Source organism: Talpa occidentalis, unplaced genomic scaffold (genome assembly GCF_014898055.3).
Source record: "Talpa occidentalis isolate TD23 unplaced genomic scaffold, MPIMG_talOcc4v2.1 talOcc4.17, whole genome shotgun sequence".
Lineage (NCBI taxonomy): Eukaryota > Metazoa > Chordata > Mammalia > Eulipotyphla > Talpidae > Talpa > Talpa occidentalis.
The window spans coordinates 11991135-12006365 of record NW_023601754.1 but is presented as its reverse complement, the minus strand read 5'-3'; the positions used below and the strand labels follow the sequence as shown (position 1 = coordinate 12006365).

At 51.4% G+C, this 15231-nt stretch overlaps 1 protein-coding gene and 2 pseudogenes across 1 annotated transcript in view; 1 reads left to right on the top strand and 2 right to left on the bottom strand.

Annotated features, from left to right (window-relative positions):
- The window catches only part of FA2H (fatty acid 2-hydroxylase), a 48877-nt gene extending 40201 nt beyond the window's left edge, over nt 1-8676 (top strand). Inside the window, exons 3-7 of the mRNA XM_037516140.1 lie at nt 688-830; nt 1409-1515; nt 4317-4489; nt 5873-6125; nt 7323-8676. Coding sequence (XP_037372037.1) covers nt 688-830; nt 1409-1515; nt 4317-4489; nt 5873-6125; nt 7323-7402 — 756 coding nt within the window. The 3' untranslated portion in view covers nt 7403-8676. The remainder of the gene's footprint in view (nt 1-687; nt 831-1408; nt 1516-4316; nt 4490-5872; nt 6126-7322) is intronic.
- A 2289-nt stretch (nt 8677-10965) lies between these two features.
- On the bottom strand, nt 10966-11518 carry LOC129146129 (eukaryotic translation initiation factor 4B-like; annotated as a pseudogene).
- Nucleotides 11519-11608: 90 nt separating this feature from the next.
- LOC129146130 (eukaryotic translation initiation factor 4B-like) lies at nt 11609-12292 on the bottom strand (annotated as a pseudogene).
- Nucleotides 12293-15231: the final 2939 nt, after the last annotated feature.

Genomic DNA, 15231 nt, shown 5'->3' with positions numbered 1-15231 from the left:
GGTTCGATCCCCGGCTGCTCCCCGGCCACCGGAGGAGGGTCCCACATGGTGCGCAGACCTCTCCTGCCGCCCGCTGCTCCCCTCAGCAGTGTACTTCGGTCCTTCTGCCTGCTCTGCTCCCCGCTCTGGCTCTGGTGAATTCTCTCACCCTCCCGCACTTCTGACTGTACCCAGTGCATGTATAAATAAAACAAACAAAACAAACAAACCAGCAAACAAATAAATAAAGCATGCCTCTATTAAAAAAAAAAAAAATTTAAAAAAAAAAAAAAAAGACTTTAAGCTTCAGGTGTGACTGAAGGCACGTGCTCAGACATCATCACCAGGATTTGGGGTCTCTAACTGCTGGCCCTACCCTCTTCTGTGTTAACTGAATCATTAGGCAAGCTCTGCTGGCAATTCTGGGGTCATACCCTGCCAGGTTAGCAACCCAGGCAGGAAGAGAGAATGACTGACAGCATGTTGCCAGCTTAGGTCATAGGCCTGGCCTGGATCCTATTTCTCTGACCATGCACTGGGATGAGTAGCTTGGTCAGTTCTGTATCGCTGAAGCAGGAGGATGGGTAGCTCTATATAGAACATATGAACTGAGGTGGGGTAGGGATTAAGATGCTATAACCAAGAGATTAAAGAATGAATTTGCACAGGTGTGAAAATTAAGTGTCCACTTGACTTTGTCTCTTTCAGGACCTGGTAGACTGGCGGAAGCCTCTACTGTGGCAGGTAGGCCATTTGGGAGAGAAGTATGATGAGTGGGTCCACCAGCCAGTGACGAGGCCCATCCGCCTCTTCTACTCAGACTTCATTGAGGCTCTCACCAAGACTGTCTGGTAAGCCCTGATCTGAACCCATGGTGGGCTGTCTCTGTCTCCTAATGGTGCCACCACTATGGTGGCTAGATTCCCGACCCCTCCCCCCAGCCCAGAGTTATACAGTAAGCTCTTGGAGAGTGAAACGGGCCATAGGTATAATCCATTTCTATGCATGGCTTTGTCCTCTGAGTAATTATCCAACTGGTAGCCAGAAACCACTTGGAACACTGCCCCTGTCCTATTCTAGGCTTGTATGAAGGATTTCCAGTCTCCATTATTCAAAGTAACAGTTTTGCCTGCAATTAGCTTCTCTGCCACAAGAGGTCAGCATCTGTCCTGCTGCACAGAATCAGTAGCTACAGGGACACCGTTCTTTTCCACCAATAAATCATCTCAGAGTTGGGACAGAAGGATTCACAGCTCTTCTCACCACCCCTCACAACAGTGTCCCTTCGAGCACATGTCTCCATATGCTTTCTGAATGTGCGCTGGTATCATTTTGTCCCCCATCTAGTGGAGAGCTGTGTCCCTAGGGAAGCGGGACCCTGTTGAGCACCTGTGAATATATCTTTCTCACCCTGATGACTCTTCCCCAGGTACAGCGTCCCCATCATCTGGATGCCCCTAATGCTGTACCTCAGTTGGTCTTACTACCGAACCCTCGCCCAGGGCAATGTCCGGCTCTTCGAGTCCTTCACCACAGGTAATGTTGGTTCTTCCCTGATTTGCTTCCTGGAGTTGGGAGAGCTTGGTACTCTCCCTGGTTCTGAGATTCTGAGAACACACAACCCCAAATCATACACACAGTTTTAAACAAGACTTGTCAAAATGGTCTTCCAAAGAAAAACGTCCTCGGACTCCCACTACCCTCTCCAAAAGGATAAAAAGCAAGCAAACAAAAAGGCACTTAAGGACCTCCCCGGTGGCACAGCGGTTGAGCGCTGGGTTGCGAAGCTGCCCGCAGCTTCTGCAGCGCCGGTTCGATCCCTGGCTGTTCCCCGGCCACGGGAGGAGGGTCCCACATGGCACGCAGACCTCTCCTGCCACCCGCTGCTCCCCTCAGCAGTGTGTTTCGGTCCTTCTGCCTGCTCTGCTCCCCGCTCTGGCTCTGGTGAATTCTCTCACCCTCCCGTGCTTCTGACTGTACCCAGTGCATGTATAAACAAAACAAACAAACAAACAAATAAATAAAAACATGCCTCTATTAAAAAAAAAAAGGCACTTCATCAGCAGAAACTAAATGAAATCATCTCGTCGGGTGCCATAACAATAAAGAAGTAATAAAATAGCTCGGGGCGGGGGGGAGGGTGGAGTGGGGGTGGTGGTGTCACTGAATCAGTACAAGGAAATATATGACCTGGGGTTGCTGGTCAAGAAACCACATGAAATCGTTTCACCATGTGGCTGAGCTGAGAGCCCAACTCAGCATGGTACACACACTTAGCACAGGTTAGAACCTGGGAGAGAAAGACCTGGATGTGTCCTCAGTGTCTCCTTGGCAAAGGCCCATGCAGCAGATCCCGGATGTGGAGTAACTGCCCTCTGACCTCCGCTGAGCACTTACCACATGCCTGGTCTTGGGCTTTCCAGGGACCTTCCCATTTAACTCTCCCAGCAGCCCCACGAGACAGGGCCTATCATCCTGCCCATTAGAGATGAGGAAATAGAGCCTCAGAGAAGGCAAATGAGTGATTCAGGGTCACACAGCAAGATGAGGAGGGCTAGTGTCCCCAGTTTGGGGGGCAAGCAACAGAGAGGCACTGACAGGGGTTATTTCCACCAAGCTTCTGGGATGTCTCTCCAGGCACCAGATTTGGGTGTGGCCATTTCTGTCAGCAAGCCTCCCAAGCTCAGAACCTACCTTGGGCCCAGGTACATGCCTCCTGCCCCCGTGGTCTGTCTATCCTGCCTCTGGGAGGTGCTGGCCCCTGGGCGATGGCTAAAATGGAGGCCAAGTTGGTGGGACAGGAGAGGCAGTTGGGAGTAGCTCAGGTGGGCTTCCCTTCACCAACCACTTATTCTGTTCCTGACTGTAAACCTACAGAGCCCCCTTCTCTCTGCCGGACTCAGGTACCTTCTCCCCACACTGCATAGCTCTCTTCTGCCCACCTCTCCCTAGAGTAGCAAGTCAAGTGCTGAATGCTTTACATGAGAGGGGCCACAGGCACAGCAATGGGAGCCCCAGTTTTCCCACCTGACCCAGGATGCCGTGGGCCTGAGCAAGCTGCAGGAAGTGCCCTGAAGTCCAGAGCTAATCTTGGTTACCAAGAGTTAACTCGAGGCCCAGGGAGCCCAAAGTTACCCTTTCTGCCCACGCTGAATAGCTCAGGCACAGCACAGGGCTTGTTGCTCAGAAAGCTGCTGCTGAATCACCCACTGTCCGCCCAGCACTCCCCTAACAATCACCAACAGTGGCAGGGCTGCCAGGCCGGCAGCCGGAGGGGGATGGGATGCCAGAGCTTTGGCCCAGGTCCCTCTGCAGGATTCCTCCGGAGATGCCACTCGGTACCAGCTCCGGCTGCATGGGCTGACGCGGGTGATGCTGGGGTGAGGGGGCGGGCGGAGACTTGACCTATAGGAAGGGACTCTTCTGCGTGGCAGGGAGGGTGATTCGAGGGCTCCGAGAGCTCCGTCAGAACTGCAGCCTCTGCTGAGAGCTAAATGTGGTGGTACAAAAGGTCAAGTGGAGAGGGTTGGCAAAGCTGTGCCATGATGCCAGTGATGGTGGCATGAGAGCCGTTTCTCCACCTGCCTTCCTAGCCCTCCAGCTCAGCAGGCTGTGCACAGGCCACCAGCAGAGGCAATAAGAGCTGCAAAGCCAAGCAAACAGAGGGGAGGGGAGAGGAAGGAAAAGGAGGGTAGGCGAGGGAAGGGGGAGCTCCTCAGGGTCCCAGCGCAGCTGCTGGACATGGGGCTGGAACAAACAGAGGAGTCAGGGTGCCAGGAAGGGAGACACCTGTTCAAGGCTGAGATTCCTAGGTGCATGTGTGAACATGCTCGACAAGCAGTGGGGTCTGTACATGCGGGTGGCCCCCAGAGCAGTTTCCAGGGTGTGTTTGATGAGTCTAGAGACAGAACTATAGCTCCGCAGCAACCTAAAGGGTGCTCCAGGCCTCTAACAGGATGGTGCGGTGGGATCCCCAGCCAAGGTCAAGGCCAAAGTCTGTGGCCATGGAATGGTTCTTTCCCTGCTATGAGGGCTGGGAATTCCTCCCCAGACAGGGACTCTCCAGAACGCTACAAGGAGAAAGTAGGCAGAAGTAGGACTTTGACTGGTTATATTTAATCATAGTAGCTACTTGTAAGACATGAGGAGTGTTGCATTATGTTAGGTGTTGATACATAATGTATTATTCTTCAGTCATAGATATACTTACACAATCAGTACAGCAATGTGGCCCAGCCTCACAGCTGCTGCACTGAGGGCCTCTGGAGTCACCAGGTATGTATGGCTGCACCCCAGGCAGTCTTCCCTGACCTTGCCTCTCTCCTGCCACCCTGCAGAGTACTCAGTAGCCATGCCCAAGTCCACATTCCCAGGCCTCTTCATGCTGGGGATGCTTGCCTGGACCCTAGTGGAGTACCTCATCCACCGCTTCCTGTTCCACATGAAGCCCCCCAAGGACAGCTATTACCTCATCACCCTACACTTCATCTTGCACGGGCAACACCACAAGGTAAGCCGGGCAGACTCCCCCTGATACCACCTTCTCCCCTGGGCTGGCAGCTGGGACTGACTCACAAGAGTTGCCTGTCTTCCCAAGAGTCTGATTGGGAGAAATCAAGGGTGTTTGGCGTTTCTCAGAGGAGTGACTGGGTACCAGTCTGAGCCAGGCGTGGACAGAGTGAAGGTGTCTCTGTATGCCATCATCAATACCATGCATCTTTAGTCCCCCGAACAACTCATTCCTGTGTTCGTTCATTCCACAAGTGCTCATTATGTGTCAGGGACAGTTCTAGATACCATTAGACAAAACAGATAAAAACCACTGCACTGCCTTGTAGGGCTTGCTTCTGAAGATGAGAACTGAAGCTACAGTTCTCCCCATTCCACAGAGCAGAAAACGGAGGCTTGGGAATTTAAGGAACTTGCCCAGCATCATATACACACAGCCAGGATGGGGGCCCAGTCTATAGTCCCAGACACCTGGGGCTCTTCAAGGGCAACTGGACAGCCCCTGGGCTAGGGCTGGCAGCCGGGTCTCCCAGAGAAAGGGGCTTCCCTGGGCTGTGTCTCTGTCCTTGCTCCAAGCAGTTCTCAGCTGGTCCCAGGGCCTCTGACCTGCCTTCCTCCCTTCTTTCTTCTTCCAGGAACTGGCTTCCCAGAGCCTCTTGCTCCTGGTCTGAGGAGAGGCCTGTATCCGCATATCACTCTGTGTTTGGCTGCCTTCTCTCTCTTCTCCTCAGCCAGAGAGGGACTCTCTCATCTCAGCATACTCACCAAACTGACTCTAAAATCTTACCTCTTTGCGGGACATTGGCTTTTGAGGCTCTGGAGCCAAAGGCTCGGCTCTTTTGTTCTCTGGTTCACTGTGACAACCCCCCCAGGGATGAAAAAGGCCTCCCATTTAGAATGGGGATGGGGAGAAGAGATCTGCTCACACTTCCAGCTTACCCCATCATGTGAACCTGCGCCAGCCTTAGCTTGCTAGTGTGTGGCCTTCCCAGACACTAGGCCTCGGCCTCAGTACCCCGAATGGTATCTGGTGGGGCCCTCTTCTCTAGTACCTAACACATGGCCAGGCTAAAGCTCGAGCCAGACTCTGAACCAGGAACCTCCTGCCCATATCCCATTTATCTCTGTGTTTGGACAGTTTTCCAAGTCCCATCCTGACTTGGAAATTGGGAGCAGGATGGTCTCTCTAGGGCTGTCGTGGGATGGCCCGCCCTCCCCAAAGCCACTGGAAGTGCCAAGCCTCCCCAGACACGGGGCTACCTGCTCACAAAAATGCCTGTCTGCTCTGCCCTATCCTTCCAAGTACTTCTCCCACCGGCAAGCCCGAAACCCAGGCTGCCCTGTGGCAGGACTATCTTCTGACCAGGAGCCTCTCCATCCACAGGCACCCTTCGATGAGTCCCGCCTTGTCTTCCCCCCAGTGCCAGCTTCTCTCGTTATTGCCTTCTTCTACATGGGCTTACGGTTCCTCCTGCCCGAGGCGGTGGGCGGCTCTGTGTTTGCCGGGGGTCTGCTGGGCTACGTCCTCTACGACATGACCCATTACTACCTGCACTTCGGCTCCCCGTACCGGGGCTCCTACCTGTACAACCTGAAGGCCCACCATGTCAAGCACCACTTTGCACATCAGCAGTCAGGTGAGGCCGGCCAGCCCCTCCCAACCTCCCTGGTTTGTTCACTTATTTATCTGACAGCTGCCGCTGAGCACCTCCCCAAGACTAGATTCTGCTCTGGGTCCTGGGGATACCCAGGGAGCAAAGCAAGCTGGCGCAGGGTGGAGGGTCAGGGAGTATAAAGAGACAGACACAGAAGGGACTCAACCAATAGCAGAGATCATTTCAGGCGGTAAGAAGTACTAAAAATAAAAAAAAAAAAAACTGACATAAAACGAGACATACCATGGGGAGGAGACCCAGCACTATCTGATAACATTTAATTTGAGTCACAGATGTGATCTGAAACTTCCTAGGAGCTACATCTAAAAACAAATGGATGGAATTAATTTTAGTAATCGATTCCATTTAACCCAAAAGGTTATCATTTCAATGTGTGACCAATATAAAAAATCATTAATTGGCTGGTTTACCTTCTCTTTCTTGTGCTAAGTCTTCACGGAGGGCTGTGTACGCTGCACCAGCAGCACATCTCAACTCAGAGGCTAAATTTTCATTGGAAATACTGGATCTTGGTTTAGAGTTGATAAGATTTGCAGTCCAAAGTGTATACTCACGCATGTGAATTGCTCCAAATGTGCTTAAAAGTTTTCCAAGAACCAAGTTGAGTATAAGTTTTCAAACTGAAATTTAAAAAGATTACAATGAAATGAAATGAAGAGCCAAGTCCCTCTGTAGCCGTCGCCACATTTCCCAGGCTCGGTCGTCCCTGGGACTCGTGGCTACCACGTCGGACGCCAGAGCACTAGATAGAGTGGCCCAGGAGAGTGTCCCTGCAGCAGTGTCCTTAGGGCTGAGGCTTAAATTAAGAGAAGCCAGCATGCACTGTCTGGAGAAAGAGCATCCTGGGAGCAAAACCTTGAAGCAGGAATGAACTTGGCAGCTACAAAGAGAAGGAAGAGGCTGAAGCATGAATGATGCTTAGCCTGGTTCCTGGGACCAGGCTCTCCCAGAAACTCAGACCAGATAAAGAACTCAGGTTTGTCCGACAACATCCTTGGGAAGATGAGAATCACAGGTGCCCTGCTCTTGACCTCTGCCAGGATGGCCCTGAGAGTAGGGGAGAGCAGCGGGGACAGATGTGGAGCCATACCCAGTCTCCCTTCCCAGCAGGCCCAATTCTGCGAGCTTCATCCTCTCTCCATTTGTCTCCCTCTCTAGGATTTGGCATCAGCACTAATTTTTGGGATTATGTTTTCCACACTCATATGCCAGAAGAAGCCCACCCGAAGACACAATGACAACCCTCAACTCCCTCCCCACACTCCTCACCCTACCCCAACCCCATCCAGACCCTAAAATGAAGGTTGGCTTGGTCAGGCAGAATAGGCCTTGTCTGACCGCTGGGCTGGGTAGAGGGCACTACGGAGACCCTGAAGACTGAGGCTGATCCTGAGACTGCCCTCCTGACCTGCCACTTGGGGACCAAACTGCCTTCGGGGACTAGCTCTTTCCTAATGCATCCGGCCTCTCCACCTGCGTCACTGCCTAAAGCCTAAGCCCAGAGGACCGCCTCAGGACCTGGTCAATGGGGAGCTCCCCCAGGGGAATGAAGGAAACTGATCCCTGGGGCAGCTGTGGCCCATCAGTGTCTTAGCACCTTGGCCTCCCTAGGAGCTGGCCTCACACACACGGTGCAGCTGCCGGTGCGCAAAGCAGGAGCAGGTCTGTGGGGCCTTTGGCCCTCACATTCCCTGCCTTCCCTTCCTGCCTTCCCTTCCATTCCTGGTGGCTCCAACTGTTCTTCTCATGAGTGGAGAATGCTGAGGTGGATAAAGGGCTCCCAAGAAGAGAGACAGCATGATACCTCCCCTGCACCCCAGATCTGGAGCAGCGCCTGTGTCCCCCACCAATCACAGATGCTGGCTGTACTGTCCATGCCTCACCCATACCCACATACGTGACCCTCACCTGCTGGTGTGTACGGTGCGAACTGAATTCAACAGGCACTGATGAAGGCCTCCAGGCTGGCGGGAACCTGTCCCCCAGCTGCTCTGGGCATCTCCTCCTGCCTCCAGAATCACAAAGCTTCCCCAAGGGAGGTTAGAGAGACCTTTCCATGGGTGGAAGTCCCCCCCATCCCTAGTCATTCTCAACCTCTACCCTCAAGGGCATAGAGGGCCCCTGCCCCCTCACTCAGGACCCTTCCAACCAGTGCCTCCTTAAGTCTTCAAGCAGTGCCTTACCTCCCCCCTTCTGCCTCCACCCCAGCAGAGGAGGTTCCTCCCCTTTCTTCCTCATAACCAAAACCCTCACTGCTCATAAGAGGGTCTTATTTATAAACTGTTTCAAGCCCTTAGTCTTGCCCCAGGCCCAGTAGCTGCTCTGATCCCCTTTCTAATCCCACATATCAAGCTTCTGTAAAAAAAAAATCCTGTTTTTTGTTCCCTTCTTACCCATAAATGGTTACTACTTGAAACTTTAAAAACTCAATGAGTGTAAAGGCTATAGAGAAAGGGTTTGACCGATTCTGTGATTTGTACTGTTTACTGCAGAGTTATTTAAAGATTTTGGAATAAATATACAACACTACAGTTGTGAAATAAAAGTGTAAATAAATTGTATATTTTGAAAAATAAAAACATTGAAAAACAAACCACCACCGATTCATTGCTAGTTGTTGCTGTGATTCAACAGACTTCGTCACGACTGGGGAGGGGTGATCGGGCACTGGTAGGATATTTTCTCACTGACCAGGTTGTGCAGGCTTGCTGCACCCATGGTGATAGGTGATGAGATGACATCCTCTCAGCTCCATTTTATTGTTTTTAAATTCCATGCATACAGCATCTCACCTCAGTCCCTGCACGTAAGGACGAGAGATGTCATTCCCACCAACCTCCTTGATACACCACGAGGAAGGTTTCTTCTGGAGTTTACCAAGGAAGTTTTCTTTCTTGGATTTACCAAATCCTAATTGAGTGAGATTCCAGTTGACTTTCCTAAAACCAAGGAGAGGAGGCCCTAGTAACAAATGCCCATCGTGGTAACTAGAACTTGAGGCCAGCTCCATCTAGAAACAGCTTCTCAGAATGTCTTCTTAGCCACCACATCACACCCACCTGTCAAAATTCAGATCCAGGTCCTCAAAACTCAGGTGTCTCAGGCAGTAGGTTCAGCATGGATGCCAAAGCAAAGGGAGCTAATCTTGGCCCCACCTCTTCTCTGGGATAATAGTGCTGGCTTTATCCCAGCCTGAAGATAAGTGTGACCTGTCTGAGCAGCCCTTCCCTCAAGCTCCCAGAATTTCTCACTGGAATCGGTGCCATCCAAGCAGCAGCAATCACAACCTCCCTTTTCTAGAGGGCACCAGAAATCTGACCAGAGAACATCACATTTGAAGGGAAGGAAGGAACAATAAGGAGGAGTAAAGGAAGAGATCAACTTCCTGCAAGTTCACGAGAGAAAAGCCTGAGCTGAGCAAGTTTGAGCACAAAATTAAGTGAAGGCAAGTTTCTTTAAAAAGAGTGAAACAAAACTAGTTAAGACATGCAAAAATTAGGCCTCCCTGGTGGCACAGGTAGTTGAGCACAGTGCTGTGAAGCTGTCCGCAGCCTCTGCAGTGCCGGTTCAATCCCTGCCGGCCTCGGAGCAACCCACATGGTGAGCAGACCTCTCCTGTCTCGCCCACTGCTCCCCTCAGCAGTGTATTTTGTCAGTCTGCCTGTTCTGTTCCCTGCTCTGTCTCTGGTGAATCCTCTCACCCTCCCATGCATCTAGCCTGTACCCCGGCTCTTGTATAAATAAAATAAATCTTTAAAAAAAAAAAAGACATGCAAAAATCTAAGTGAGTTTTTAGTATGGTAATGGGAAGATTTAGGGGGGAAAATATTAGAGAATAAAGCCCCACAAAACCAAGCTAACCTGTTAATGAAAAGACCTACTCAGTGAACATTGGATAGATTCCCCCAGAATCCTCTTGGGCTGACACTGAATTTCCAGGGGTGTAGAATGTCCACAAGGCCTTTGGAAGAGAGAGTGCACCCCCCCCTTACAGAAGGGAAGAATACAGGAAGTGCCATAAGGCCCTGAACCCCAAGCCAATGGGCACTCACAATGCTGTCCCTACGTAGTGACCATCTGGTAAAGTAGGAGAATTGTATCAACTGCAAGAAAGAGAGCCTAGCTTAATGGCAAAAGCCTGAACTTATGACATGTGCTTGTATTTATTTCTGCAAGAGGAGGGCCTCTCTGGTGGTGCAGGGGTTAAAGTCTCAGTGCTATCAAGCTATTGCCAGCCACCTCAACATGAGTTTAATCCCTGGCCAGGTTGCTGACCCACGTGGTGCAGCAGACCTCTCCTGCCTCCGCTGCTCCCCTCAGCAGTGTATTTCAGTCAATCTCCCTGTTCTGCTCCCCGTTCTGTCTCTGGTGAATCCTCTCACCCTTCCGCACATCTGGCTGTACCCCAGCTCTTATATGCATAAATAAATAAAGCTTTTGGGGAAAAAATTGAAAGCAAGAACTCAAAGAAAAATGTGTACACCCATGTCAGGTTACATTATTTGGGCTGCACCTCCACCTGTTCCCTGGCCTCTGCTGCCCTCTGGTGACAGCATGCAGCCCTGTCCCATTATGCCTGCCCTCTCGGTGTGTGGGAATCAGATGTCCGCGATTATAAAATTCCAGCACTTTTCTGCCTTCCCTGTTCTCTTGACCTCCTGTTTTGCCTCATCTACCTTTTTTTCCCCCTTTTTTCCAGGAGACGGTGAGTTTTATTTTGTCTTGTCTGGATAGAGGTTTAATTTGTTCTGGAATGTGTCAGGGTAGAGAGAGGCTAGGAGAAAGCACAGGATATAGATGTCTATTCAGTGTAACCGGCCTCATTTTCTTCTTCACCATCAATGGAGAGAGCAGCATACTTGCTTACAGGATTGAACAGAGCAGCTGGATTTCCTTCCAGTTTCTTTGGGTCAGGTGCAGATCGGGAGTGTTGATCCTTTTTGCCATTCTTTCCTGAATGCTTTCAATGATCTTTGTTCCCTTCAGCTCTTGAACCACAGCTGGAATTCCCACTTTGCCCTTTTGGGACACTCACTCCATCTAATTCTCATATTTCCCTGCTGGTCCTTCCTCAGACAGTTGAGCTGATACTGCTTTCTTTCCACCACTTGCTGAGGATTGCTTCCTGTATCTAAGTTCCAAGATGGAACAGATCTCAGACCTGAGACCAAGCATGTTCCGTTGGTGAATGGACCGGCACTACCTTTAGAGGCTGTTTGAGTTGGGGAGGCTTAGAAGTTTGAGAGTGATAGTCTTCCTCTTTATTGAGTGTTTGATTTTCTGGAAACTACTCTCCTTCATGCATCCTGTTTTGACTGACTTCTGCCAGATGTGGCTGATGTCCCAATCTGTGATGACTCACTTTTTTTTTTTTCTTTTTCTTTTCTTTTTTTTTCCGCTTAGAAGATCTTGGGTGTAGGCCAGAGGTGTGGGAGGGGGGTTAGAAGATTCACCAGAGACAGAGTGGGGAGCAGAACAGGCAAATCTACTGAAATACACTGCTGAGGGGAGCAGCGGGTGAGTGAGAGGTCTGCGGTGCCATGTGGGTAGCTCCCTGGCTGGGGACTGAACTCAAGCCATAGCAGTGACGGTGCTGAGACTTAACCCCTAGGCTACCAGTGAGGCCCTATGATGACTCACTTCTCCTTGACCATTCACGCGCCTGAGTTTCTTCACTGCGCCTGCCTGAGTGTCTCTCCCAAGGCTGTCGTTCTAGTTTTGGCTCATCCAGCTAATGCTGCCACTTCCGTTCTTTCTACAGCCATTTTTCTACTTGCCCTCTCTAGCAGCTATGTCAACAGGCTTGATCCCTGCAAAGACAGAGGCTGATCACTGGACTGGAGGGTGCTAGCAGAGGAATCATCTTCCTTAGGAGTACTCTGAGGCTTTAGAGTTGGGGTGTTTGGGGGAGGACCTCTATCCTCATGCCTAAAATCATCTCTGGAGAGCCATGAGCCATCATCTCTGCTGTCATATCTATCTCCAAAGTGGTCCCCAACTCCTCTGCAGTCATCAGCCCTATGGTACCTGCTACCAAATGCTCTTCAGTCACTGCCTAGCCTGAAATCATAGCCTTCGTCATAATATCTGATGCTGCCATAGCGATCCTGGTCATTGAATTGATCCATATCCCCATATGGCCATCACAGTCCCCTGCCCTGATACCCATCACCATACCCTGAACTTTTCCGTTCTAACTTCTAGAACAATATGCTGACTGCAAAAAAGCCACTGGTGCTTTCTTTACAGTTAGCTAGTACAGCACAGTGAATAGGTTTTTGCTATTAAGGAATTTATAAGATGAATGAGGAATTTGGAAAATGGCAGGATTTGCATCTTCACTCCATCCCAGACAACTTATGAGCTTCTAGCAGGGGGAAAAAGAAGAAACAATAAGGAAAAGAAGAAAAAGTCTTGTGGCAAAACACATAAGGTGAGATCCTGTCTTAATTTAGGTGCCCTAAAAAGCAATACCAAAACAAGAACATGAATGCAAGTAATTTGCCTGAGAGGCGATTGCAGAAATAAGGAATGAGAAATTGGAAAGGTTTAGGAAAGGAGAGTAAGGGAACCATACAAGGACAAATCTGTGAGGCTCACAGATTCTTCAGGTGCATCTTGTGAAGCAAACAGAAGACCTGCCTAAGGGACAAGAGGCTACAACATTTATCCACCAGCTTCCTCTCCTATTGGTTGAGCAGTACCTTTCAGGGGTGCAACTCCCTCCTCACCTGCAGGCCATCTGGGCATGCAAGTCAACCAGATTCCCTGGCTTTGACAAAGGTCCTGAAGCAAAAGCAGAAAGATGGACTTGAAGTGGGGGTGCTGTCAGTATGAGCTAAGTGTGAACTTGCTAGGAGTTATCCCCCAGAAATCAAAGCTGAGACAGTGTTCCCAAAGAACCTTCCACTACAACTGAGGTGTAGCCCAGAGGTGGACAGAGGGAGGTGATGAGATCACCAGATGTGTCTATCATAGACCCCAAAGGTCTACATCCTCCATATTAAGAGTGAACCAGAAATAAACTCACCTTCCCAGGGCACTGCAAGTAAAATTGGCTGCAGGGAGCCGAGATGGACTCTTTTGAGGCTATAGAACCACACAGTCCCCGTGGAGGTCAAAAGCCTGAATTTGTGCAAACCAGGTGGTCTGAAACACCTCAGGACAAAAATGTACTATAAAGTAACTGGGTGGGAAGCCATGAGGCTCTCAGAAGAAGCACTTACAAATGTCTGTGGAGCAATCCCACCTCAACCAAGGCCTCAAAAAATTCCCACAGATGAAATAACAAGGACTCTAAAGTTCACAATAAAAACAAAACACACAAGGAAAGAAAGCACATGAGTAAAAGCCAATATAAAACAACAGGCACCAGAAAGACACCTACAAAGACATCAGACACAGAAATGAGATATGCCAGACACCCCCCTTTTTTTTGAAGATTTATTTGTTTATGCATACAAGAACTGGGGTATGGGTGTGGGGGCTGAGAAGATTCACCAGAGACAGAGTGGGGAACAGAACAGGCAGACTGACAAAATACACTGCTGAGGGGAGCAGCTGGCAAGACAGGAGAGGTCTGCTGTGCCATATGGGTAGCTCCCTGGCCAGGGCTCGAACTCGTGCTGCAGAGACTGCGGATAGCATCATAGTGCTGCGTATTAACCCCTTGAGCCACCAGGGAGGCCCATCCCCTTTCATTTGTTCTCCAGACTCATTTCTTTCTTACTCAGTGACCTTTGGCTCTTGGGCTGCCGTCATCCTGCAAATATAGGAGCTGGCAAGAGATTGGCAGAATGGAGGAGAGTAAGGTCCTGGAGTTTCTTCTTGCAGCTATTCAATGTCTTTTAGCAATGTTTTGTAGAACACGGCTAACTTGAATAGAACATGGCTAACACCAAAAACAGAAGGTCAGGTAGAAGAGAAGAGAATGTGATTTTTTCCCCTCTAGGTATGTCTCTTCCCTCATTCCCCTCTTTGCTCACCCCCCACACCTCCCATAGCTTCTCAAGCCAGGGACAGATACAGGAACCTTCACTCCAGGGCCTCCCTGGTGGCTCAAGCAGTCGAGCGCAGTGCTGTGAAGCTGTCCGCAGCCTCTGCATCAGTTCAATCCCGTTCAATCCCCGGCCAGGGAGCTACCCACATGGTGCGGCAGACCTCTCCTGACTCGCCCGCTGCTCCCCTCAGCAGTGTACTTCGGTCTATCCACTCTGTCTCTGGTGAATCCTCTCACCTCCCACACCTCTGGCCTGTACCCCGGTTCTTGTAATCCTATATAAATAAATCTTTTATTAAAAAAAAAAATACCTTCACTCTGGCTCCCACAGGTTTTGCTCCTCCAGCCCTACCCATACTGGGCCCTCGTTATTATAGTTCTTTGAGACCTTATTCTTTTCTGATTGCCCAGCCGGCGCGAGGGTCTCCCCTGGTGAGCACTGTAACAGTAGTTACTGCGCGGACCTAGAAGGTGCGAGAGGGTCGAAGGCCAGGAGGAGGACACCGGAGGCGGGAAGGTGCCTGGCCGCTGACCCCCTGGCAAGTTTTCTCCGCGGGGAGCCTCGGGCTCCAGGCCTGGGGGAAGCTCCTCCGCGGGCGTGGCAGCCTCTGGAAGTTTCGGCACCACAGCAGGCTGGCTGACTGGCCGGGACGCCGGCAGCGCCAGCCCTAAGCGGGAAAGTACAGGCGGTCAGGCGGCTCCTGGCGGTGCCCAGCGCGCCTCTCCCGCGCCTCCCGCCTCCCGCGCCTCCCGCGCCTCTCCCACCTCTCCCGCCTCCCGCGCCTCTCCCGCCTCTCCCGCCTCCCGCGCCTCCCGCCTCCCGCGCCTCTCCCGCCTCCCGCGCCTCCCGCCTCTCCCGCCTCTCCCGCCTCCCGCGCCTCTCCCGCCTCCCGCGCCTCTCCCGCCTCCCGCGCCTCTCGCGCCTCTCCCGCCTCCCGCCTCCCGCCTCCCGCGCCTCTCCCGCCTCCCGCGCCTCTCCCGCCTCCCGCCTCCCGCGCCTCTCCCGCCTCCCGCGCCTCTCCCGCCTCTCCCACCTCTCCCGCCTCCCGCGCCTCTCCCGCCTCTCCC